At 34.4% G+C, this 25,207-nt stretch overlaps 2 protein-coding genes across 3 annotated transcripts in view; both read right to left on the bottom strand.

Annotated features, from left to right (window-relative positions):
• Window positions 1-16,636, bottom strand: part of LOC127730626 (uncharacterized) — a 33,047-nt gene extending 16,411 nt beyond the window's left edge. For both annotated transcript variants that reach the window (XR_007995200.1, XM_052239119.1), the window contains exons 1-2: window positions 16,533-16,636; window positions 11,759-12,284 (exon numbers count right to left, since the gene is read on the bottom strand). Coding sequence is in view for 1 of the 2 variants with exons in the window: in XM_052239119.1 (XP_052095079.1) it covers window positions 11,759-12,235 (477 nt within the window). In the remaining variant the exon portion in view is untranslated. The remainder of the gene's footprint in view (window positions 1-11,758; window positions 12,285-16,532) is intronic.
• The window catches only part of LOC127730622 (kinesin-like protein KIF3B), a 274,564-nt gene that overhangs the window by 60,538 nt on the left and 188,819 nt on the right, over window positions 1-25,207 (bottom strand). The gene's annotated exons all lie outside the window — the stretch shown is intronic.

Below are 25,207 nucleotides of genomic sequence, written 5' to 3'. Positions count from 1 at the left end.
ATGTGTCTTCGGACGATGACAACGATGCCAGACGACAACGACGCCAACGTCACACCAATATACGACCGCTAAATTTTTTAGGGTCCGACGTATAAAAACAGACCAAAACACAAAAACTTAACTTTTACCACTGAACCATGAAAATGAGGTCAAGGTAAGAGGACACCTGCCAGTTGGACATGCACACGTGCACCTAACAATCCTTCCATACACCAACTATAGTAAACCTATTGCTTATAGGATCTGAGGTATGGACTTGATCAGGAAAACCTTACCTTGTTCACTTTTTTTCATTTGTGACTGAACCATGAAAATGAGGTCAAGGACAAATTATGGACATATGACAGACAGAAACTTCATATCATAAGATATCTATACAAAGTATGAAGCATCCAGGTCTTCTACCTTCTGAAATATTAAGCTTTTAAGTAGTTAGTAAACGCCGCTGGATCACTATCACAATGTCTAGCTTTCAGCGACAGAAGTCGCAGGCTTGACAAAAATAAGGAGATGTGGTATGATTGCCTATGAAACAACTATCCATTAGAGTTCAAATGATGTGAATAAAAGCAATTATAGGCAACAGTACAGCCCATTCTGAGAAAAAACCCATACTGTATGGTCTGCTAAATTTTTTATTTTTTGTCACTTAACTTTGAAAACATTTATCAACAGAAAAAAAACATAAGAAACTGGCATGGAATTCTAGTATATATTTTGCTCTGTGATATACCATAATTTAAAGACAATTTAGCAACAGGCAAATCTATATGAAACAAAGTGAAAAATCTGATCTTAATCAGATGGAATTATTTCGAGTTAATTTTCTCACATACTGACAAAACACACTTAAATCTTTTGCATATACATGTACATGCAACAGCTTCCAAAAGTACCTATAAATGGTTGCATTTTCCATGAAGTTCAACATTTATTCAAGAGAACATGTTCCTTTAGGCTGTTATAGATCATAGTACATGTAAAGACAACTAACTCCAGTTGTTTCTCTAAAGTAAATACCAGTAGTTCAAATTAGCAGAACTTTCTACATATTACTGTTTTATTGTGCTTCATTTTACCATTTGAGGTATGGAAAATTCCAAGCATTCATCTACAGTATGTGAGAATATTTGACACTACAAATTTAAACTGTTTTTTTAAATAGGTGTAATACCACCATTGTTTTCCCCCTATTAGTCTTTGTTAAATTTGCACTTTTCAAAAAATTGCGCAGAATTTATTGTTTCAAATAAAGAAATACTTTGCATGAGTAAAGTTTTATTCCGTCCAGTACTACAGACAAAACATTACATTTCATTGCATATAAGATAATAACCATCACTGGAAGTTAACCAATCAAATTTTCGCCCCTTTTTTTCCTGTGTACAAGCTTTAGTAACCATGTAACCTCAAGTTTCCAAAATATTCTATAGAAACACCAAATAAAATAAAATGCTTCACTGAGCACAGCCAGATACGACCGCAGAGGTCTAACCCTGAACAGTTTGGGCAAGTTTGGACACAATATTCAAGCTTGATACTGTCTGAATTTGGATTGTGATCAAATTTTTGACATACATGACATAATATAGGTTTCTGACACAAAATAAATGTGGTCAAAGATCTTAAAAATTTGAAATGGGTCATTTAATTTACCTAGAATGGTCTGATATCAAAAATCTAACAACATGGTTAGATTCAGCATATAAAAAACACCAAAAATTAAATTTTAGTTGAAATCAAACAAAGTTTAATTTTAGACCCTTCAAACCTTAATATGGACTAACTTGAAAACAGTTTGGACACAATATTCAAGCTTGATACTGTCTGAATTTGGATTGTGATCAAATTTTTGACATACATGACATAATATAGGTTTCTGACACAAAATAAATGGGGTCAAAGATCTTAAAAATTTGAAATGGGTCATTTAATTTACCTAGAATGGTCTGATATCAAAAATCTAACAACATTCAGCATATAAAAAACACCAAAAATTAAATTTTAGTTGAAATCAAACAAAGTTTAATTTTAGACCCTTCAAACCTTAATATGGACTAACTTGAAAACAGGGCCCAAAATAAAAAATCTAAATGCACAATAAGATTCAGCATATCATACAGCCGCAACAATTCAGTTTTTGATGAAATCAAAAAAAGTTTAATTTTGGACCCTTTTGACCTCAATGTAGACCAATTTAAAAATGGGGCCCAATACCCAAAAAAGTAACACAAGGTAAGAACCCCCAAAAATTAAAGACTTTAAATTAATCCAATTGAAATTGGTTAAAAGATTTGTATTTAATTTCAATTGAAGATTTCGTGCTATAGCGCAATACTGTGCAATTTAAGATTTCTTGCTATTGTGCAATTGAAGATTTCTTGCTATTGCGCAATACTGTGTTGTTGCGCAATACTGGTCAATTGAAGATTTCTTGCTATTGCGCAATACTGTATAATTGAAGATTTCTTACTATTGCGCAATACTGTGCTATTGTACAATACTGTGCAATTGAAGATTTCTTGCTATTGTGCAATACTGTGCTATTGTGCAATACTTTGTTGTTGCGCAATACTGTGCAATTGAAGATTTCTAGCTATTGCGCAATACTGTGCAATTGAAGATTTCTTGCTATTGCCTAATACTGTGCTATTGCGCAATACCATGAATACTGTGCAATTGAAGATTTCTTGCTATTGTGTAATACTGTGCCATCATTTGAAATTCTAAAATTTTGAAGAAAAAAAAATATGAACCCCCCAAAAAAATTGGAAAAAAAAATCCCCCCAAACTTTTTGAACCCCCTCCCCCTTGGAGTACATACCCCCAAATTATTCCCAGCCTTCCCTTTGTGGAATGGTACCTTGTACAATTTTAGAGAGATCCATACGCTTAAACACAAGTTACTGTCTGGAAACTAGAAAAATGCTTGTTTTTAGCCCCTTTTGTGCCCCTAATTCCTGAACCGTTAAGGCAATTACCCCCAAACTCAATCCCAGCCTTCCCTTTGTGATATGAAACCTTGTGGTACAATTTCTGAGAGATCTATTCACCAACACACAAGTTATTGTCCGGATTCCGGAAACTACAATAATGCTTGTTTTTGGCCCCCAATTCCTAAACTGTTGGTACCATCACCCCCAAAATCAATCCCAACCTTCCTTTTGTGGTATTGAACCTTCTGGTAAAATTTATTAGAGATCCATTCACTTAAACTAAAGTTATTGTCCGGAAACCAAATGTGTCTTCGGACGACGACACCATAGCATTATACGACTTAAAAAGTTTTTTGCGGTCGTATAAAAAGAGTGGTGCTTTGAAACACCCAAGATATATGTTTATGACTCAGAAATTTTTTACTGCAATGAAATGTTGGATTAATTTCCTACAACTGTCAAATTCAAGGGAATATTTTTTTCTGCCCTTTTTCGTATGCAACTGGATGTGACGTACTATGATTTGGTGGTATTGCACCTCAACTATCAAAAAAGAAACAAATCTGTAAATAGCTCATTCTAGAATATTAAAGAACCTTAGTGAGCACGCTCACATACCCCACGTCCCCATTGTCATTGGAGAAATAAAATATGTGTAAGAAAAAAAAATTGTATAAGAAAAAAAAATTGAATCATAATTTCCTGTCAATATGCACATCTACATAGTATGTCCTTATTATCTACAAAGTTTCATGAAATTATGTTGTGTGGTTTCAGAGGAGTTGCGATGACAAACTGTTGCAGTAGTACATTGAAGCAAATAAGTACAAAGGGGCGTAACTCCTAGAAAAAAAATTGAATCATAATTTCCTGTCGATATGCACATCTACATAGTATGTCCTTATTATCTAAAAAAGGTTTCATGAAATTCTGTTGTGTGGTGTCAGAGGAGTTACGATGACAAACTGTTGCAGTAGTACATTGAAGCAAATAAGTTCAAAGGGGTGTAACTCCTAGAAAAAAAATTGAATCGTAATTTCCTGTCGATATGCACATCTGCATAGTATGTCCTTATTATCTAAAAAGGTTTCATGAAATTCTGATGTGTGGTATCAGAGGAGTTGCGATGACAAACTGTTGTAGTAGTAGTACATTGAAGCAAATAAGTTCAAAGGGGCGTAACTCCTAGAAAAAAAATTGAACCGTAATTTCCTGTCGATATGCACATCTACATAGTATGTCCTTATTATCTGAAAAAGGTTTCATGAAATTCTGTTGTGTGGTGTCAGAGGAGTTACAATGACAAACTGTTGCAGTAGTACATTGAAGCAAATAAGTTCAAAGGGGCGTAACTCCTAGAAAAAAAATATGCACATCTACATAGTATGTCCTTATTATCTAAAAAGGTTGCGTGAAATTCAGTTGTATGGTTTGAGAGGAGTTGCGATGACAAGAAACAGGACTGACAGACAGACGGACAGACAGACAGATGAACGGACGGGTCAAAAACATTATACCCTCCGCAACTCATTGTGTGGGGTATAATAATTTAGATCACAAACATGACCAAAATCCCATGTACAATTTTTGGGTACTTGCTTGCTTGCCTTCATGGTTTTACCTGGAGTTCTCTCATGCAGCTATCTAACTGTTTTGTCTGACATTAACATGCAAGTCATGCATAAATATGGGAATAGATGTATGTGTTTAGCAGTCTGCACCAAAATCTTTTCCAGCTACTAGTCTGAAGACCAATATTCCAACAATTTTCTTATGTGTCTAAACAAATATTTGCAAATACTCACAAATAAAATTTTACTAGTCTGGGGCATCAGACTAGTGGCTGATGGTGCAGACTGGTTTAGTGTATGTAAAAGAATGACTATCCCTTTCTTCATGAATAAGTACGAGTGTTAGCAAGTACTTATGAAGAATGGGATTATCATTCTCTTACAAACTTAGAATATTGTAAAGTTCTCAAGGCTCAAATAATCTCTGATTGGCTTTAATCAAGAATTCACCTTATTAGGAAACACTACAGTTCTGCCAACTTTTAATAATGCAAATGCGTGAGATTTGGCCAATATTGTAAAGATCAAAGAGAAAAAACAATAGATCAAAGGAAAATGCCGCCAAATAATCATGAAAATGCGTGAATGCGTGAGACTTGGCAGCCCTGACACTATGCCATGCCCAAACAAGCAGAGGACTATATAATTGATAGGAATTGCACAATGCAAGGCATATATTATTAAATCTTACCTGTATAAAACAATCTGGTAAAAGAATTATTTGCAGTTATCAAAAAACATTTATAAATCATTAAATGTGCAGCAGCAAGTTACAAATTATCAATTTTGTGTGTTTATTGAATCATACACTGAGATTAAACACACTCAAACCATTTGACACATACATTAAACAGCTTTCATTGAAGGTACCTATAAATGGTTGCTTTTTTTATGAACATTAGTGTAAGTGATTTTTTTTTTACAGAAGACAATTATGCATTATGGTAAAGTGTTTTGGAAGATAACTTATTCCAGAGCTCTGTTTCTCTACAATATTTTGTAACGGTAAGTTCCAGTAATTTGAATTTGTAATACTTTCTAATTTCATTGTACCATTTAAAGGTGTGTGAAATTTATCCCCAAGTATGTTACACACAAGATTCATCAGACCTTACTCACTGTGCAGAACTGAAACAACCATAACCTTTTTACTTGACCTCATAATACAGTTTTTGTCTCGCTTCCAACATTGGCGAGTCAACAATGTATTAGTTTGTAATTAGGTCAGTTTATGGGGAACCGCTAGTTGTTGGTATGCAGTTGTATTACCATTTGCACATCTCATTTCCAGAAAGATAATTTGGCCCTTCCCCTCAGTAATGGTCTATTGACTTTTAAACTTTTGCTAAGTTTACATGTATTAGTTTGTGATAAATAGGTCAGGTTAAGGGGAACCATTAGTGGTAGGTCAATGGTATTTGGTATGCTGATGTATTAGCATTGGCACATCTCATTTCCATGGAGATTATTCCAGGCTTCTCCTGTTCAGTAATGATCTGTTGAATTTGAATTTTTTGCATAATATAAATATTAATGTTTGGGATTAGATCAGTTTAAGATAAAACCCTAATGTTAAATCAATGATAGTTGGTATGCAGTTGTATAAGCACGTGCAAGTCTCATTTCCATGGAGATTATATGGCCTGCTCTATCATCATGGTTCATTGACTTTAAAACTTTTGCATACCCAGTAGTTTACAAGTTCAAGTTTGTGTTTAGGTTTAATAGTTTGAAGAAAACTATTTAGTGACTAAAGATAAGTCAATGGTATTTGGTATGCAGTATAAGCATTTGCACATCTAATTTCCACCGAGATTATTAGGCCTATCAGCTCAGTCATGGAATTTTGACTTTAAATAACTTTAACAGATTTTACATGTCAAAGCCAGGGGTTAAAAAAATTTGTTACAGCTCACTAGCCCAGGACTTATTGGTAGCAGGATTTTACTAGCCCTGTTGAAAGAGCTGCTAGCCCATCAAAACTGACCTGCTAGCCCGAGTATACCTTTCAAATTTAGAGTGGGTGTCCCTTGTTTTGAATGCGGCATTATACACGGTATTTGATAAAATAAATCAAATAAATTTTTGTTTTATTAATTATAACAAGGATCTCTAGACATCTTTTTGGATATCCCTTGTACTATGGGTTGTTAAATATTTTCGGGCACAGAAAACATGTTCATTGATATTGTCATGTTAAACCAGTCACTGTGGTTCAATTCGTATATTTGTTGTTCCCACATACAAAGCAGACTTTTTATCAGCGTGATCGGGAAAATAATGGCAATATTCACAAAACATCATCTCTCGTTTATCATCAGTAACAGTCGACCTTGCCCATGGGGAATCTTTCTGTCCATGACACTATAAATGTTTTTTTCCGCTTTTCCTGGTCGTATTTGACATGTTTTGGGATAAATTTTCAGCCTTATTACCCCCTTCATCTACCGTTTTTCGTTTTGAAACTGACAAAGTTCCTGTGGTGGCCGTACTGAAATGTTTAGCAATAATTTGTGCATGGTTTGTAACCTGACTTCCCCATGCATGTAACCATTGTAACCCTCAATCCCCATGTATGTAACCATTGTAACCCTCATTCTCCGTGTATGTAACCATTGTAACCCTCCTTCCCCATGTATGTAACCATTGTAACCCTCCTTCCCCATGTATGTAACCATTGTAACCCTCCTTCCCCATACATGTAACCATTGTAACCCTCCTTCCCCATGTATGTAACCATTGTAACCTGATTCCACATGTATGGAACCATTGTAACCAGACTTCCTCATGCATGTAACCATTGTAACCTGATTTCCCATGCATGTACCCTTGTAACCTGATTTCCCATGCATGTAACCATTGTAACCGGACTTCCTCATGCATGTAACCATTGTAACCTGATTTTCCATGCATGTACCCTTGTAACCTGATTCCCCATGCATGTTACCATTGTAACCTGACTTCCCCATGTATGTAACCATTGTAACCTGACTTTCCCATGCATATAACCATTGTAACCTGATTTCCCATGCATGTAACCATTGTAACCCGACTTCCCCATGCATGTATCCATTGTAACCTGATTTCCCATGCATGTAACCATTGTAACCCGACTTCCCCATGTATGTAACCATTGTAACCTGACTTTCCCATGCATGTAACCATTGTAACCTGACTTTCCCATGCATGTAACCATTGTAACCAGCAATCCCCATGTATGTAACCATTGTAACCTGACTTCCCCATGTATGTAACCATTGTAACCTGATTTCCCATGCATGTAACCATTGTAACCAGCAATCCCCATGTATGTAACCATTGTAACCTGACTTTCCCAAGCATGTAACCATTGTAACCTGATTTCCCATGCATTTAACCATTGTAACCAGCAATCCCCATGTATGTAACCATTGTAACCTGACTTCCCCATGCATGTAACCATTGTAACCTGTCTTTCCCATGCATGTAACCATTGTAACCCTCAATCCCCATGTATGTAATCATTGTAACCCTCATTCTCCGTGTATGTAACCATTGTAACCTGACTTTCCCATGATGTAACCAATGTAACCCTCAATCCCCATGTATGTAACCATTGTAACCCTCATTCCTCATGCATGTAACCATTGTAACCCTCCTTCCCCATGTATGTAACCATTGTAACCAGCAATCCCCATACATGTAACAATTGTAACCCTCCTTCCCCATGTATGTAACCATTGTAACCTGATTCCACATGTATGTAACCATTGTAACCGGACTTCCTCATGCATGTAACCATTGTAACCTGATTTCCCATGCATGTACCCTTGTAACCTGATTTCCCATGCATGTAACCATTGTAACCGGACTTCCTCATGCATGTAACCATTGTAACCTGACTTTCTCATGCATGTAACCATTATAACCTGATTTCCCATGCATGTAACCATTGTAACCCGACTTCCCCATGCATGTAACCATTGTAACCTGATTTCCCATGCATGTAACCATTGTAACCTGACTTCCCCATGTATGTAACCATTGTAACCTGACTTTCCCATGCATGTAACCATTGTAACCTGACTTTCCCATGCATGTAACCATTGTAACCAGCAATCCCCATGTATGTAATCATTGTAACCTGACTTCCCCATGTATGTAACCAGTGTAACCCTCATTCCTCATGCATGTAACCATTGTAACCAGCAATTCCCATGTATGTAACCATTGTAACCTGACTTTCCCAAGCATGTAACCATTGTAACCTGATTTCCCATGCATGTAACCATTGTAACCAGCAATCCCCATGTATGTAACCATTGTAACCTGATTTCCCATGCATGTAACCATTGTAACTAGCAATCCCCATGCATGTTACCATTGTAACCAGCAATCCCCTTGTATGTAACCATTGAAACCCTCATTCTCCATGTATGTAACCATTGTAACCTGATTTCTAATGCATGTAACCATTGTAACCAGCAATCCCATTGTATGTAACCGTTGTTACCCTATTCTCCATGTATGTAACCATTGTAACCCGACTTCCCCATGCATGTAACCATTGTAACCTGATTTCCCATGCATGTAACCATTGTAACCAGCAATCCCCATGTTTGTAACCATTGTAACCTGACTTCCCCATGCATGTAACCATTGTAACCTGATTTCCCATGCATGTAACATTTGTAACCAGCAATCCCTATGTATGTAACCATTGTAACCTGATTTCCCATGCATGTAACCATTGTAACCAGCAATACCCATATATGTAACCATTGTAACCTGATTTCCCATGCATGTAACCATTGTAACCAGCAATCCCCTTGTATGTAACCATTGAAACACTCATTCTCCATGTATGTAACCATTGTAACCTGATTTCTAATGCATGTAACCATTGTAACCAGCAATCCCATTGTATGTAACCTTTGTAACCCTATTCTCCATGTATGTAACCATTGTAACCCTACTTCCCCATGCATGTAACCATTGTAACCTGACTTCCCATGCATGTAACCATTGTAACCTAACTTCAATGTGTATGTTATCATTGTAATAGCTCTACCCCTACCAGTATTCAGTTTGCAGCAGAAATGGTCAATTATAAAGCCGGTATTGCATATCATTTAGTAAAGGTCCATGTGTGTAACCAATGTAACCAATGTAACCATTACTTCAATGGGGGTAACAAAACTAGATACCTATATTCAGGTGCGCATTTTGTGCCATATCTATCAAATTAACAGCTGTCCGACAAGACAGGTCAATATCGATCATTACATCATACACCCAAGTACCATTAATTGAAAATCTCGGCATAAGCAATGTACAATACCCCCTGTACTGAGAAATTGATATTGAAAGTACGTGAATTGCGATCAATACATGATACTGGTCCACCAAGAGTTAGTTTAAAACATGTACAAAATCGGTTCAAATTCTTGGAATCCCGGATGACGTACGTAATTGAATCTGATTGGCTAAGATAGAATAGCGATGAGGGGATTTTCCACTTATTATTTTGGAAATGCCAAGAATTGTTTGTTACTAGTCAGTCGGGCATATTCGGTTACAAGTTTTAATTGCCCGAAGTGTAAAAGTCTAGTCCCGGGCGTCGGGCTAGTGGATTTTTTAACCCCTGAAAGCTTGTGAAGAGGTCAGTTTAAGGGGAAACCACATATGATAAGTCAATGATATTTGGTATACAGTTGTATTAGCATTGGTACATCTCATTTCCTATGAGACTATTTGGCCCAGTACCTTCAGACTTGGTTCATTGACACTGAATGTTTTGCATCTAATTTACATGTTTAAATATTGCCATTTTGATTTCAACATTTGCATTTTACTATCATTTTATACCTTAGAACATGCTTATGTATTACTGAAAGTGCAAGTGAAAATTTCAATATAAACAAGTACATGTAACTGCTTCGGTGATAAGTTAACGGTTAAATAACCTGCTCAGTTCTAATGTGTTTGGGTTGTGATTTCATCCTCAGTGAGATCAAGTCAAAATCTTTAAAATGATTGTTTGCTGATTATTAAAGATTTACCATATATGTATTTTTCGGGATTTGATAAAAAGGGCAAGTTAAATTTTTGCTGATTGATAAAATACATGTGAAAAAATCACTGTAATGTACTAATATGTAAACAACATGAACTTTATTGACCGACAAAGAATGATGCTGATATCTCATGGTCAAAGTCAAACTTGTTGATATCTCATGGTCAAAGTCAAACTTGTTGATAACTCATGGTCAAAGTCAAACTTGTTAATAACTCATGGTCAAAATCAAACTTGTTGATATCTCATGGTCAAAGTCAAACTTGTTGATAACTCATGGTCAAACTTGTTAATATTGTTGAGTGAAATCATTTTGACACTGAAGCCAGGATAATGGATTTTAAAAAGCTTAGAAGAAAGGTGTAACAGATAAATGGAAATATAATTATAATAACAAATTTAAACATGTAAACTGTGACCACTTTGACTTATCCTAAGAAATTCTTGTTTTCTGGTTAAATTTTGTAGATTCAGTACAATTAAGGTAAAATCTCTGCTCTATTGGTGAAGACCATATGCTGAATTTTGATTTCTTTGGTTTTTCTATAGTCGGTTTTCTGTATCATTGGCTTATACTGACTCTACATTGTATTCAACATCTCCTTTCATTCAAATGTAAAAAAAAATACTGTTAAGTTGACCTTTTTATTTATCATTAATTAAACAACTGAGAACTCCATACATGTAAATGTATATAGACATCCTTATAGTTATGTAAAGATATAATAAGAAGCTAAAATATTATATACATGTAAGTTTGGATGAAATTCATAAACTGGTTTGGGAGAATTCTCTGGCAAATAGTAAAGTATGAAGGGAAAGCTTGACACTTATCTAAATCTTACTTCAAAACAGAAACCAAGTAAAGCCTACTCGTCTGCATAGTAATAATAAGTAGTGATATACGATACACTGAAATGTAACAAGTGCTTTGAGAGTTGCTCTTAAAAGGAGTGGCCAACTTTAACTTCAGTTTCATGAGAAATAAATTAAATTGGTGCCTATATACATAAACAGGCTATTTGACTTGAAGATGAAACACCCAGTTCTTAACATATACATGTACAACCATGAATTATGGTACACATATGAGAATAAAACCTATGACATTGCTGCAATTATCTAAGGCCCAGGCTACACCCAAATTTGATTGCATTGAATTGTTGTCTTTACTTACAGCTTTCTGAAATACTTACCATATAATTGAGTCTGCTATCAATAAATGGTGTCTGGCCTTGTGAATAATCAACTCGCTCTGGGTTAAGTAAATTGTATGGTTCTTGTGATGGCTGTTCAATGTAGTGATTACGGATGATTTTCACCAAGTCTGGATTATCTGCTGGAACCTGCTGATCAATAAGCATCTGTAATTTTGTTTTGTAGTCAGGTATAGCAGCTTTATCTTGATAAAATGATTCTGGTTTGAACTCTTTAAGCATTTTAGGAACTTTTCTATTTTCTTCAAATGTACCACTAACAGAAATTCTTTGTTTTCCATCTAAAGAAGCTGACTGGGCTATTATTCCTGGACTGATTTTATATTCAATTGCATCAAATTTTACCCTTTGTGTCTGTAGCTCTGTCAAAACTTCATTGTATTTACTCATTGTATATATTAATACAACTGCTCCTAATATACAAGCCAATAACCAAGGTTTGTAGTAACTTTTCATGATGAACAAAAAACAAATCTAATCCTACAAATGCTTATATCCTTTTAATCTGAAAGTAAACAGAAGATATTTTTATAAAAATAACATTACATTTCACTACAACTCTATTACTTCTGTTGCACAAAACAAAACTAAAAATATGTAAAAGATGATAAGGATTTTGTCCTTTCCTTAAGGCCGGCAGCCATATCTCTAACCAACTTTAATTTAACCTTAGAGTCTGTAAAAATGTACTTAATATAAATAGGGAGATGTTGTTTGACTGCCAATGAGACAACTATCCACCACAGTTCAAATAAAGTGGATGTAAGCAATAGGCAACCAAATGGTCTTCAACAATGAGAAAAACCCATATCATATAGTCGGCTATAAAAGGCACGACTGAAAAATATGAAACAATTCAATTGAGAAACTAATAGCCAAATTTATAACAAAACAAGTTGAATTGTCTGATTTGTAAAGGAATTTGGACATGGAGACAAAATAGGAATAACTCTTGCTCAAGGTGCATCAATATGAAAATTATATTTCCTGGATAAAAAAAATTGTTCCAGTATTGTATAATATTGCAGATTTTGATGTTAATTTAATTTGTTGATAATGGTTAATAACTATTTTGTAAATTGTAAATATCATGAATATGAGTTTTTCGAAAGTCAATTAAATCAGAAAACAAGCATTCTGAGAGTATTGCATGGCAATACATAGTCCACTACCAGGTAAAAATTCATTTTACTGGAACAAAATGCTAACTTGTTCTATAACTTGTCATGGTGTAAACAAAAAGTAAATATCAGGTCAATATCTTCAAGCATGACTAAAAACAGTGTGGAAAACTGATTATATGAGTAAAAAAAACATTAGATATGATTAATAATTCTCTAAAATTAGATATGATGTAATACAGTGTATATCTATTTTCAAATTATAATCAAATATAATTAATAGTTACAAATATTTTTTCTTTTATTTGTCACAAACTAATATAGATTTGTAACTTATCTAACCCGAATAATTAAGTCCCTCCCCGTGATCAACTCTCCCACTTGCGAGGGCCTGAACTCTTTATACGATAAAAACGCGTCACGAATCCAGGATTTTGATTGGTGCTCTCTGTGAGAGAGAGCCAATCAGCTAATAGCTAAATGTTATCGAGATAGGTAAATCCCGAGCTAATTCCGAATGATTTTTTGACGATTTTTCATTGACTAGGCCTTCATGCGTTAATGTAGCCATCGTAGAGCAGTGGAATTTGGGTTATAACTTATCTATAAATTGTCAATAAATTTTATCTACACAATGTAATGTATTGAAATATATACATTAATAAAAATAGATTATTATCTAATTAAAGGATTTCTCTTCATGATTTTTTTTTATATATATATATAGCATTCAGAAAATTAGTTTATACTAAATAACAAACAAACCTGCCAAAAAATTCTTCAAATAATTTAACAAAGAATGTCTTTTAAAAAATGAGTTATCTCCCTTTGTACAGAAATATGGTTTAACATAGTACTCTTACATTAGATATGGTCCAGAGTTATGGTCCATAACTCTGGACTAAATCATCAGACCAGAACAAAATTCGAACTTGATCTATAACTTGTCATGATAAAACTATATACCAAATATCAAATCAATATCTTCAAGAACGAAGAAAAAAAGTGTGGAAAGCTGTTTTGATGGACAGACGGACAGATGGACAGAGTGCAAACCTAAAGTCCCCTTCGACTTCGTCGGTAGGGGACTAAAAAGACAGTCATTATTTCATTCCATATTCCAAAAAACAACAACACAGTACGTTTCAATGATAAACAAACTTTACCAGTTACTGTCACCTGGATCTTTATCCAATAATGCAAGCATTGCATATATATGTTGTGTACAAGTTGCGATTTTGTACATGTTATAACATGTACAGAAATATTGTATATATGTTATAATTTGCACAATGCAAAAATACAAGTAATATAGCATGTAAAAAAGTACCTCATATAAGTTATAAAAATATTGTACAAAATTTGAAAATAAAGATATGTTTCTATTATTACAATACATGTCATTAACCTCAATAAATGTTCATCATTTTTTTTATTTTTCATTCATGTTAGTGTGTTTTGTCCTTTTTGATACAGTTAATGACCTGAAAAATAGTTTTTATAATTACTTAAAGGACATTAGCTACGAGAGATAAAATATATTTTATTTGTTCAAGCATTAATGAAAGTGAAATAGTGAAACAATAATTTGCTTTAAACAGCTAGTTTAGTTCAATTTTGTCAAAATAAGCTAAGAAACATCGCTGATGAATTATTCACTTGCAAGTGAATAATTCGACCTCATTGAATCCGTATTCATGTGACCTTCAATTTAACCCATTAGCTAGAGAGTGGTTACGCATTTATTAGTCGTGTTCAGCCATTAAAAGGAAAAGAATGTCAACATTGAAAGTGAAACAAAGGTGAACCATTTCGTTGACTGATTTGATCCACCAAAAATCATTCTTATACAGGTAAAAACGATGATTAACTTGTTTTTTTAACCTAGAAGATGAAATCAAACAGACCTAGAAAAGTCCAATTGCACGAGGTTGCTATCTATTTATATTTATGTTTATGTTTATATATGGTTAGTTTAGATGTTTGTATTTGCCTAAATGAGTGTGGATTGCTATGCCTAGTTCTATTGTCTAGTGGAATCAAAAAGTTATATGTAGGGACTGCAAAAATTTCATGTATAATTTTGTAGAAGAAGACAAGTCTGTATCGTAAACGCCTAATTTCAAGTGGGTACCAATTTAAGTCTGTCATCATTTCAGTAACTGAGCTGGTGTTATGGAAGCGGTTGCATGAGAAGCGCACTGCTCTTCTCTGAACTTTTTCAATTTGTGAAATTTGCTGTTTTTGATGTGGATCCAAAATAGTTGAGCAGTACTCTAGCTTTGGTCGGACAAGAGCTTTAAATGCATGTGCTTTAACTTTAGGTGAGGCTATTTTTAGGTTTCTACGAATAAATCCAAGAGACTGATTTGCTTTTGATGTCATGTTATCGATATGTTTGTCCCATTTTAAATTTGATTGAAGAGTTAGGCCTAAATATTTTGTAGAGTCAACTTTTTCTAGAGAGTGATTGTGTAATTTATAAGTGAAGTCTAAAGGTTTGCGTTTTTGAGTTACACTGAGAATGTTGCACTTATCAGTGTGAAAATGCATGAGCCAGTTCTGCTCCCATCTGCTGGCCGCTTCCAAGTCAGACTGTAATTTATATGTGTCATCTGGTTCTTTAATTTCCCTATAAATAATACTGTCATCTGCGAACAATCTTAATGTACTATGTTCAATATATTCTGCCAAATCATTTATAAATATTAAGAATAAAATTGGACCAAGCACTGTGCCTTGAGGTACCCCAGATGTTACAGGAATTTTATTTGATGTTTCACCTTCAAGGACTACTGTTTGTGTTCTGTTTGTTAAAAAATCTTGAATCCAATGTAATGCATTGCAATTTATACCGTAGAAACCGATTTTATACATGAGATGGGTGGTGTGAAACTTTATCAAATGCTTTTGCAAAATCCATTATTATGATGTCTGTTTGAATGCTTTTATTATTTGAATTTGCAAGATCTTGAATAAATGATATTAGCTGAGTTTCACAGGAGCGAGATGATCGAAAACCATGTTGTAAGTCATATAGTATTTTATTTTTTTCCAGATGTTTCATTATATTACTAGCTACAACATGTTCTAATAGTTTGCAGCAGATGCAAGTCAATGATATGGGGCGATAGTTTATAGGGTCGTGTTTATCGCCTTTTTTGAATGCTGGACATACACTTGCGTGACGCCAGTCATCTGGGATCTTTCCAGAGTTCAGTGATGTTTGGAATATGATTGACAAGATGTGAGTGATAGATGTCTTACACGCTTTTAAAATTTTTCCATGGATGAGATCAGGCCCAGCTGCTTTGTTGATATTGATGTTATTTAGAAGTTTTTCTATGCCCTGTGTTTGTATTTTAATATCAGGCATCTGTGGATGTTTACTGACGCCCTTATCTGGTATTGGATCATCTGTTACAGGTGTGAATGCTTTTTTGAACTGTTCATTTAAAATATTAGCTTTTGCTTTTGAATCAGATGTAAGTGAGCCCTCTTTTCGGAGTGGTGGTATGTTAGAGCTTTCAGACTTTTGTGTTTTTATATAACTGAACAGATTTTTGGGGAAGCTCTTTGATATATGACTGTTTATATCCATTTAATTAATCATTGCTTCGTCTTGTTATGACCTTTTATCTTAAACTTGTAAAACTGGTTTAAACTAATGATATCCTATCAGTATCTATCAGTCGATACAGGGGAAATCATCGATACATCATTACATGGATGTAAAATTAAGCGTCCTGGTAACCGAGACTGTAGATACGTGTCGTGAAGCTCCAGTAACGGCTTCGTTCGTCCTGATTACAGGTTCGTCCTATTTTTATGATACATTAATTTTAATGGTATTTAGATTTGTATACATATATATACATGTATTTGTTTGTTAATTATAATAAAGAAAATACATATATATCAAATATTAAAGAAAAAACATTACCATATTTTTAAAATTAATGATGTCTTCAATGTTAGGGTAATAGAAACGGAACGGAACGGAACAAAACAAAACAAAACGAAACGAAACAAAACGAAATAGCGCAAAACGAAACGAAATACAGCAAAACGAAACGAAATGAAACGAAATAAATATTTTTTTTACAATTTCAACTTATATGTTCCAATATAGGGAAAGACGATATTTGCTCCCGTGCTGACGTTTAGCCGCGAGTCACCCAGTATCGAACGAATTAAAGCATTAATGGAAGGGAGGGATAAAAAGTAGTGGGGATTATAAGTGGCACGGTCATATCTATTTATGTCCCAGGTAAATCCGCAAATGATAAAAAAAAACTTCCCTAAAACTTTTAATTTTCAATAATATTAGGATTGAAATAGTTTGCTTCAAAATCTTTGAACACTCTCATTTAATGAAGGGTTATTTCTCAATCACGGGGAGTGGGGGTCGATCTAAACATGGGATTTTTGTTACAGTCGTGCAGCTAGGAAAACACCAAAATTTCATAAATTAAAACCTTGAGAAAAAATCACGACACTAATTATGTTTCCGATGGCAAAATCATGACCCATTCATAGTTTTCTCAGTAATCACATATTATAAAATATAAATAAGAAGATGTGGTATGAGTGCCAATGAGACAACTCTCCATCCAAGTACAAGTTTTGATATATTAATTTGAATAAGAACAATAAAACAGCATTTAAACAAACATCTATTTCAATTCGGAGGATGAAAATTACTGACTAATTGAAATTAGACCTCAGTTAAATTCAGTGTATGCCATTAATATAATTTAAATATAAAAAGGGGACCCATGCCAGCGGCACGTCTGTGTATACCTTCATTTAGCCAAAGAACCCCAAATCTAGATTGAGACCCACGTGAGTGTCCTTAATATCCCAGTCCTAAAAAAAATATACAGTACCATTTATATTATTTATCTCAGGTGTACAACCCCTTTTTCTCAGTTTCTTATCTAGGATAATATCTAAACAACTTTTATCATTCAAAACGATGTTGTGAAAACTTAACACTTAGGAAGTAAGCACAGGTATGTACGACCAACCCACCACTGAAAATAAACGTTCGCCCCTCTGCCGGTATCATTTGATTTGTTCCAACTACGACAATGAAATTCAGATGCATGCAAACTTTGCAACACACAAACATGTTGTATTATAAGACATTTGGCAGAGATTTAAGTTAAAATTATAAAAAAAAATTTTTATTTCGTTTCATTTCGTTTCGTTTTGCTGTATTTCGTTTCGTTTTGCGCTATTACGTTTCGTTTCGTTTCGTTTTGTTCCGTTCCGTTTCTATTTCGTTTCGCACTTTACAGGTACCCTCCATGTTACCGTATATTTGTTTTTTTAGGGACTTGTCATTTTTCTTTATTGGGAGGATCTAGGAGGAAACATTGGAATTTTCTTATTTATTTCAAGTCCTCCCCTTGAAATAGGAAAAAAATTCCAGACCCCTTTCAAAGACATGAATATTTCACCCCCCTTCCCCGCAACATTTCTCAATACTTTTATTCTTAATAACAAATATTTATGTATACAATTTCTATCTATATCATTATTATTCAATACAATATTGCATCAGTAGTGGATACAAAGCTACAAATGGGGAAGTTGTTGTGACTTCAGGGAACTTTATTTTGATATGACTGTTAAATGACTTATATGGTCTCCCTGACATTTACCACACCTGCATTAAATTTCAGCACACTGTCCCTATCCTTTTTCAAAGAATTTTGTAAATGAACTTCAGAGAAAAAAATACTTTCCTGGAAGAAGTAGTTGAAACTTAGGATTTTGATAGAGCACAACGTCTGAACTGAACGGGGAAAAATGATGTCATTCTTGCAGAACAATTATATTTTTGATTGTAAGGGAAGTGATTGGTGTGGGTCGCCTGTGTTTGCATCTCCAGTTCATACAAGAAAAGTATTCACATAAAGGCATCTTAAAAATGCCACGCTTGACTCCCAGATATTGTCTTAAACCATTGAAAAATATGCTTAATCATGAGTTTTACGATTAATCATGTAAGGAAATAGCTATTGGGAATATCAGTGCTTTGTATTATATTGTAACCCACCCGAGAGTATCCTGTCCTATACTGGGCAGTTTACATACGAGCACTCAGGAAATGCAGTATCTGCTCCCCGGAGCACCTCTATATATGTGTAAAACTTCGTCAGTTATGGTGTTTAATATAGTTCCTCTGTTTGGTTGATATATGTGTATTAAACAGCTTCCAGTTTGTATTTGTTTGCTACTGTGCTATTTGTGTTACTAACGGCTTTCCATAGTTTTTTAATTTTGAACGAGCGTCCTCCAGCTCAAGTAAGTTTTACCAGTGTAAATGCATATTCCTTTTTATATGTATCCAAGATTGATAAAGATAGAATATCATTTCAATGTTAACAGTTTTATCAGTTGAACGGTTTAAATATATTTGATTAAATAACGAATTCTGACAATTCTAATTCTTGCATACAGTACAATATATCGGCATAGTGCAAGCCATATATAGGAACTAAATATACGGTCTAAATTCATATTTGTGGTGTCCGACGTGGTGGGAGAAAGCTTACTGTACAAACAGTAAAAAAAGACGGTTACTAATATTCCATTATTTATCCTTATGCTCACCTTAAACTTATTACTGCTTTGTTTACAATTTTATTGATATTGAACTTTTCGAACTTGCCGCCAGCAGAACTTTAGGCTATCTGCCATTATATAATATATGGAAGTTTTTTACGACCTTGACTGGCTATACAGCCCTTGCACGGTCGGTTTCTGCCATTATATATATGGAAGTTTTTAACGACCTTGACTGGCTATACAGCCCTTGCACGGCATACATATTTTAGAACTTAAGAAAGACTAGAGTGCACAGTGGCGGATCCAGAGGGGGGCGTAGAGGGCGTACGCCCCCCCCTTTTGCTTGCACTTTTTTTTTTTTTTTTGTAAAATGATTAATCAGACTAGACTTCGTGAACTTTGCCATTTCCCGTGTATTTAATTTTTATGTGACAATTCTTTACTTATAAAGATATTTTTCGCTCGTATTTACTGTAGTATATTATTTATTGATTATGTCAAAGTCATGTGATTCTCCACGGTGGAGTTGACCAGTTCGTCGAAAAAAACGTCACTTAGTCATTTTGAAATTCAAATTACAGTAACACATTGCTTAGGCTGAGGATGACAAGCATGACGCCTTCAAAGCGACAAAGAATTGAGCAAGAACGTATTGACTTCTATTTCACAATTCCACCCAACAGAAAGTAATACTCTATTACACTCTCATGAGAAAAAAAAGTTGCACAGAAATATTATTTACCTACGAAAACATGTTTAACCCCACACGCCCCAGCCCACTAATAACATTGCTGAATAGTGATCCCCAGTCAGTAATCTCTAGATTTAGATTTAATGATCTGAGGGGGCAGTCTGAGATATTTTAGAGAAAAAATTCTGACCCTGATTTTTGCCTTAAACAAAAATTCCGGCCGTATCTGGATTGAAAACAATAATCTTGTCCACTTTTTTGCTATTAGAAAAAAATATTTTCAACAGAATTATTTAGCATTAATAAACATGATGAATAAAAAACGGGCGTAATTTTTTTTTTTTTTGGGGGGGGGGGGGGTTGCATGTGAATCCCATATCTGACCGGAATGTCTGTTTCGCCGAACTGATATACTGAATACATTTTTCAAGGCCCGACTGCAACCTGCCTGCTGGGTGTGGCCTATATGTCTCCATGTGTCGTCCGTCATTCACAACTTCATTGTCATTTCCGACTAATTCGTAGCCTTTGTTTGATTTGGAACCCCTCACTTCCCTTGTTGGGTAAAACATTTCAACCAAACATTTGGATGAAGATTGCTTGTTTGTCCTTCTTCGTGTCGGTCGTATTGTAAATTTCATTGAATAGCCGTATATCTCGTTTACAACAAGAAATCTGTGAGGTTATGTTAACTAACCATACAACAAACGAGAATTTTCCATGTCCATTTTTTACTGACAAATCCCACATCAAATATATTAATTAGTACATAGCTTTGGATCCATCCAATCATTTCATAATAGACAATTGATGGAGAGAATACGACACCAAAAATGTCCAACCCCTACACTTTAACTATAAAATGCATTTTACACTTAGTTTATGTTTTTTAGTCAAAAAAAGGTCAAAAAAAAATGTTCGCCTCGCTCCGCTCGGTGAGCTATAATACTACGCCCCCCTTTTCAAAATCCTGGATCCGCCCCTGGTGCACACACTGAAATGTTGAAACTTAACATTATCAATGACCCATGACAAATAGACAATGAGGTCAAGGTTAGATAAACCAAGCCAGACAGTCATGTACACATAAAAATAATTTGAATTTTCCATACACCAAATATAGTTGACCTTTTGCTTATAGTTTGCAAGAAAAAACCAAACCATGAAAAATTAATATTGATAATGACAAGATGATACATACCAGACAGACATGTACATCTTAAAAATTTTCCGTGCACCAAATATAGTCGACCTATTGCTGTTAGTATCTAAAAAAAAGATAACTAGGAAAACAAAACCTGATCAATCAGGGAGTCGACAGTCTATACTAACTTTTACACGACTGGAGTGTTCTTCAAAACGAGATGTCTCAATTTAATAATTTAACTTTCTTCTAAAATCTTAAATTATTTGTAATGGTAAATGGCTATTTATCAGATTTGTATGTTTAAAAAAAAAATTAAATTACTTGATGTACTTAGAAATACGCAAATAACTACTAGCTTCGTATATCAGAGACACGAAACTTAGCTAATTGTTTGGTGCTAGCTTTACACGGGAGGCGTAGTTATTAAATAAAATCAATTGTGACCAGTCCCGTTAGTAAAGACTGTCCCTGGATCAATGATCCATGAAAATGAGGTCAGGGTCAGATGAAACCTGCAACACTGACAGGTACACTTTACAATCATTCCATTCACCGCATAATGTTGACATACTCGGCTTATAGTATTTGAGTAACGGACCAATCACGTAACTTTATCCATGAAATGAGGTCGAGGTCAGATGAACCCTGTCTGACGGACATGAAGACGTTGCAAGGAACCCATATATCAAATATAGTTATCCTATTACTCATAATAATTAAGAAATTCACATGACAAAAAAAAACATACATTTTTATGCAGTCGCTAAACCATGAAAATGAGGCCACGGACGATGGACACATGATAGACAAAAACTTCATAACATAAGGCATCTGTATACAAGTATGAAGCCTCCATGTCTTTTACCCCCTCTAAAATAAAAAGCCGTTTATACAATAGTTTACGTCGCCGCCGCCGGGTTGTAATCCATATATGTCTAGCATTCTGCGACTTTCATCGCAGGCGTGACAAAAACACTCTGGATAACTGACAATTTGAATTATTAACATCAATAGAATTGAGAATGGAAATGGGGAATGTGTCAAAGAGACAACAACCCGACCATAGAACAGACAACAGCAGAAGGTCACCAACAGGTCTTCAATGCAGCAAGAAATTCCCGCACCCGGAGGCGTCCTTCAGCTGGCCCCTAAACATATATATATATATACTAGTTAAATTCACATTTTAATACTTGGCTAATGGTAGTTAAAAAAGTTACCGTCCGTAGTTTACTATTATGATTTGCCAAATGCCAGTGCAACTTTCTTATATATTGTGTAGCCTCACCTCACAGTCTTCTTTCAGTTATTATTGGAATGTTTCAAGTGTTTAGTTGACGTTGTGCAGAAAACAATTGCTAACAGCTACAGGGAGCTACAGGCAATGGCATGCTGACAGAGTTGAGACTGTGACCACTAAAACAATATACCAGTCAAAAAGAAGATAGTAATTTAAAGAAAATGAATGTCTTTTCTTTCAAAACGCATTACGGAAAGACCAACACAATTTAAACTGATCTCTGAGATCGAAGGATAATTGATTGAATCATTCGTCACAACTCGGCCGATTCCATACCTCTAACTAACGGATAGATGGAGAGAAGCGGGGCCACCCGAGGTTAGCCGATTGCAGTGGCGTAGCTAGGCAATTTTTAAGTGTTTAATCTATCTATCGTGTTGATTTGGAATCTAATGAGAAAAATTAGAGAAAAATGTCCAAACCAATTACTGGAAAATATGTTTAAAAGGGGATGTGGGGTAAAACAATCAATCAACAAAAAATACAAAACTTTAGAGATAGTATAAAAGCAAGTCTCCATTTCAATGTTGTTCTATTAATTATCAGTTTGACTTCATTTAAAATTTTCCCATTTTTATGCGCAAATTCCGTTAGTAATGGACACATGACATAATTTAATTTCATAGATGGTCATGTGTAATATAAAAATTCGTAAATAGTTCCGTGGAACCCTATGTCTCGCCTGGGATTGCTGCTGTCAGTGTAATAGTGTTATGTTGACTGTAAAACGTGGATCCTTTTTTCGAGCCTGTGACATTTATGTCGCGAAAACGCGACTTAGCGATCCTAGATTCCGTCGGCGTCAACATTTTGGTTTAGTCTGTGGTTAAAGTTTATTTTAACATCAATTACTTTGTCAAACCGTCGTGGAATTTTACGGAAGTTGGACAGAAGCTTTTTATGACCAAATTAAAACCAGTATTCAGAGAAAAATTTTGAAAATATTTCTTTTTATTTTACTGATAACTGGACTTTTTTTACAGTTAATATTTAGATACAGTCTATGGTTAATTTTTTCAGACATCAATAGTTTTGTCAAATCTTCATGAAATTTTACGGAAGTTGGATACAAGCATTCTTATACCAAAGTTCAGTATCCAGAGCATAATGAAAATATTTTTTTCGTATTTGACTTGTAGTTAGTAAGTAGATACAGCCTGAGGTTAAAGTTTGTTACACATCAATTACTTTGTCGAACCTTCACCGAATTTTATGAAAATTTGCCAGAAGCTTTTGATGATCAAGAGGTAATGTCCGAATCAAAATTTTGAAAGTATTTTTTTATTAATTGATGCCACGAAATTTTTCCGCGTGATTCTAATCAGAATCATGTGTTGCTTATAAATACATGTTTTCAAACTGTGAAAAAGACGATGACCAAGCTCCTCATGAAACTTTGACTTCAACAAATGATCACCAATCGTTGGAATACTCATACAATAATAGCGTATCATAAATTTTTATAATAATCTAAATTGGTATGTCGATCATGAATAATTTTATTATCTTTATTACCATTAATGTTAAGAAAATATATACTTTGACATTGTCAAATGGTCGAAGTCGCGTGGAAAATTTTGGCCGCTGATAACACGATGATACAAAAATATTGGAAATTCAACGTGCGTAATAGGGATAGTTGATTGTTAGTCTATATTTTAAAGCGGCATTAGCTGTCAAATTCATGTTCATCAATTTGATTTGTAACCTACTTAAACGTATATCCAAATTCTAAAAGTATAATATAAACAATTTGCGATGCATGAAATTTGGACTTACGATAATATGTATCAGTATCAGCATTTCGTGTGTATTTGAGTCTAGATGCCATTTAATTAACCATCGAGGTGTCATCCGAAGACTGAGATTGATATTTACCCCGATATCAATAGATAGCGAATACCGAACACGCGCAATTGAATCTTTTAGGTCTGTTTGATTTCATATTATAGGTTAAACAAATCTGTTAATCATCGTTTTTATCTGTTTAAGAATGAGTTTTTTTTGTAGATCGAATCAGTTAACCAAATGGTTTATCCTGGTTTCACTTTCAATGTTGACATTCTTTTCCTTTTCATAGCTGAACACGCCTAGTTCATGTAGTTTATGCGTAACCCATTTCTAGCTAAGGGGTTAAATAGAAGGTCATATAGGTACGGGTTCAATGAGGTCGAATTATTCACTTGCAAGTGAATAAATCATCAGCGATGACATGTTTCTTAGCTTATTTTGACATAATTGAACCAAACTGGCTGAAAAAAAGCGAATAATTATTTCACTTTATCACTTTCATTAATGATTGAACAGAAACAATCATATTTTAATATTTTTATATATCGTAGCTAATGCCCCTTTAAACAGAACTGCTTGATATTGACGCGATGAAATGTCTCTTATAATGACATATTGTAATTATCGTCTCATTTGTTGAGATATAACATTTGATTACACAATGTTTTTCATCCGGCCATTCCTACAATTCCCATTTGGAGCATTTCCATTTTATATCCTTATCACCACAACTTATATTGAAATGAAGTTTTGCGACATTCAAATGTGTTGGGAGTAAATTCACGACACCTCTATAAGC

The sequence above is a fragment of the Mytilus californianus genome, unplaced genomic scaffold (genome assembly GCF_021869535.1).
Source record: "Mytilus californianus isolate M0D057914Y unplaced genomic scaffold, xbMytCali1.0.p SCAF_2, whole genome shotgun sequence".
NCBI lineage: Eukaryota > Metazoa > Mollusca > Bivalvia > Mytilida > Mytilidae > Mytilus > Mytilus californianus.
Note: the sequence above shows the minus strand (reverse complement) of the source record. Positions and strands in the feature narration are given on the sequence as shown.